At 49.0% G+C, this 1,646-nt stretch overlaps 1 protein-coding gene across 1 annotated transcript in view; it reads right to left on the bottom strand.

Annotated features, from left to right (window-relative positions):
* Nucleotides 1-1,646, bottom strand: part of ADCK1 (aarF domain containing kinase 1) — a gene marked incomplete in the record, with an annotated part of 14,897 nt that overhangs the window by 1,156 nt on the left and 12,095 nt on the right. The window contains 2 exon segments of the mRNA XM_072429087.1: nucleotides 1-873; nucleotides 1,428-1,621. Of these exon segments, the coding sequence (XP_072285188.1) occupies nucleotides 702-873; nucleotides 1,428-1,621 (366 nt within the window).

The raw sequence follows: 1,646 nt of genomic DNA, 5'->3' as shown, positions 1-1,646 counted from the left end.
GCCTCTACATGAGAAACATCTGACAGGGAACATGGAAGGTGATGGCGCCGCACCCGAATAACCCTATATATTCGTATATAGACTAAACAATGCAAAGAGCAGGAAATACCGTTGCATGTCCCCCGCTCAGACACAGCTGACAAATACCCCCTGACAACCAGCCCTAGGTATAACATGAATTGTCTGCACTGGGAGGGGCACTGCTGGTCATCAGCAAACACTGTGAACCTGTAAGCGTCCCGCCAGCGTATGACACACAATGATGGAGACCGAGCACCAGGTGAGTCCAGTCCACCCAGAACCTCTGCTGTACTCTTTGCAAGTCTGATAAAATGGTGAATGTCACAGTCCCTGCTAAATAAATATTACATTGATATAATGACAAACAATTCCCCAGAGGCAGGTGGTGAGGTCACCACTCCTGGGCGTCCTGTGTTGGTGTTGGCCGCTGATATTTCCGTGTCCGATTAGATTGACACCTGACGATGGGCTTGCTTCCTCTCTCCACACTCACCGTTTTTCCAGGAATCGGAGGATCATGGACAGGCAGCACACAGACTCTGGGGCCTCAGCCTGCAGAATTGGATCCAACGTGGACTCCAAGTCCCAATACTGCATACAAGAGGAATGAGGCATCAGCTCACTGGACCCATTACCATTGCAGCTGCCCACTGGGCCTCCCCGCCATTGTTCTCTGCTTCTCAAAGTATGAAATGTGATATCCAGTGTATGAGATGCGACAACCAACGGCCCACAGGGGTGGACTGAGCCCTGAGGAGCAACTCATACAGCTGAAGCTGGGCCAGGCGCGCCGACTCAGAGATGGTGATGTGAGCGTAGGACCAGACAGACGATGCCAAGGACTTCTGGTGTCTGCAGAACAAAAGTGACCACAAAATACAACCAATTAATTCAGATTCATAAAAAGAGAATATGAGACCAACACAGAGAAACCGAGGATGATGGGACTGGCTGAGTGTACAGCACTGCGGTATATGTCAGAGCTTAAAAAATGTATAATAATAGTTTGACTGTAGGGGAACATTAGAGTGTCAGCTCCTCCATCCAAAGACTGATGTGACGGGCTCAGTGTTCTCTGTACAGCACTGTGGTATAAATGTATAATATTAGTGTGTGACTGTGGGGGGGCATTAGAGTGTCAGCTCCTCTGTACAGAGACTGACAGGACTGGCTCAGTGTTCTCTGTATAATGCTGTGGTATATATCAGACCTATATATTATATTTCTCATGCAATTGGTACACTAAAGTTTTCCCCAAAGTTCTGCAACTCCAACACCCTCTGCATGATCTCATTGGTTCTCTGTGCTGAAAGGGCATGTCCATATAAAAGTGGAAATGTACACAGGTAGAAAAGGGGCAGTGCGAGCAAGCCAAGCACTGCGATTGGCTGACAGGCCTGACATACCTGGACAAAGCCCGGACACAGCAGCGTGACATACTGAGAAAGGAGCTGGAACTGGCTCGTGTGTGTAATGTTGTCTCAATCCCACGCAGCAGGTCATTGGTTTTCAGGAGGAGAAGCATCTGACGGGGGACACTGGCAAGCAGCTGACTGATTTGAGGTAGGTAAGCAGCAGCATTACTGCGAATCTCCTGAGCCTGGGGAGAGATGGTGACACCATGA

This window comes from Pyxicephalus adspersus, chromosome 12, assembly GCF_032062135.1.
Source record: "Pyxicephalus adspersus chromosome 12, UCB_Pads_2.0, whole genome shotgun sequence".
Classification (NCBI taxonomy): domain Eukaryota; kingdom Metazoa; phylum Chordata; class Amphibia; order Anura; family Pyxicephalidae; genus Pyxicephalus; species Pyxicephalus adspersus.
The sequence above is the reverse complement of the archived record's forward strand: the minus strand, read 5'-3'. Positions and strand labels throughout refer to the sequence as shown.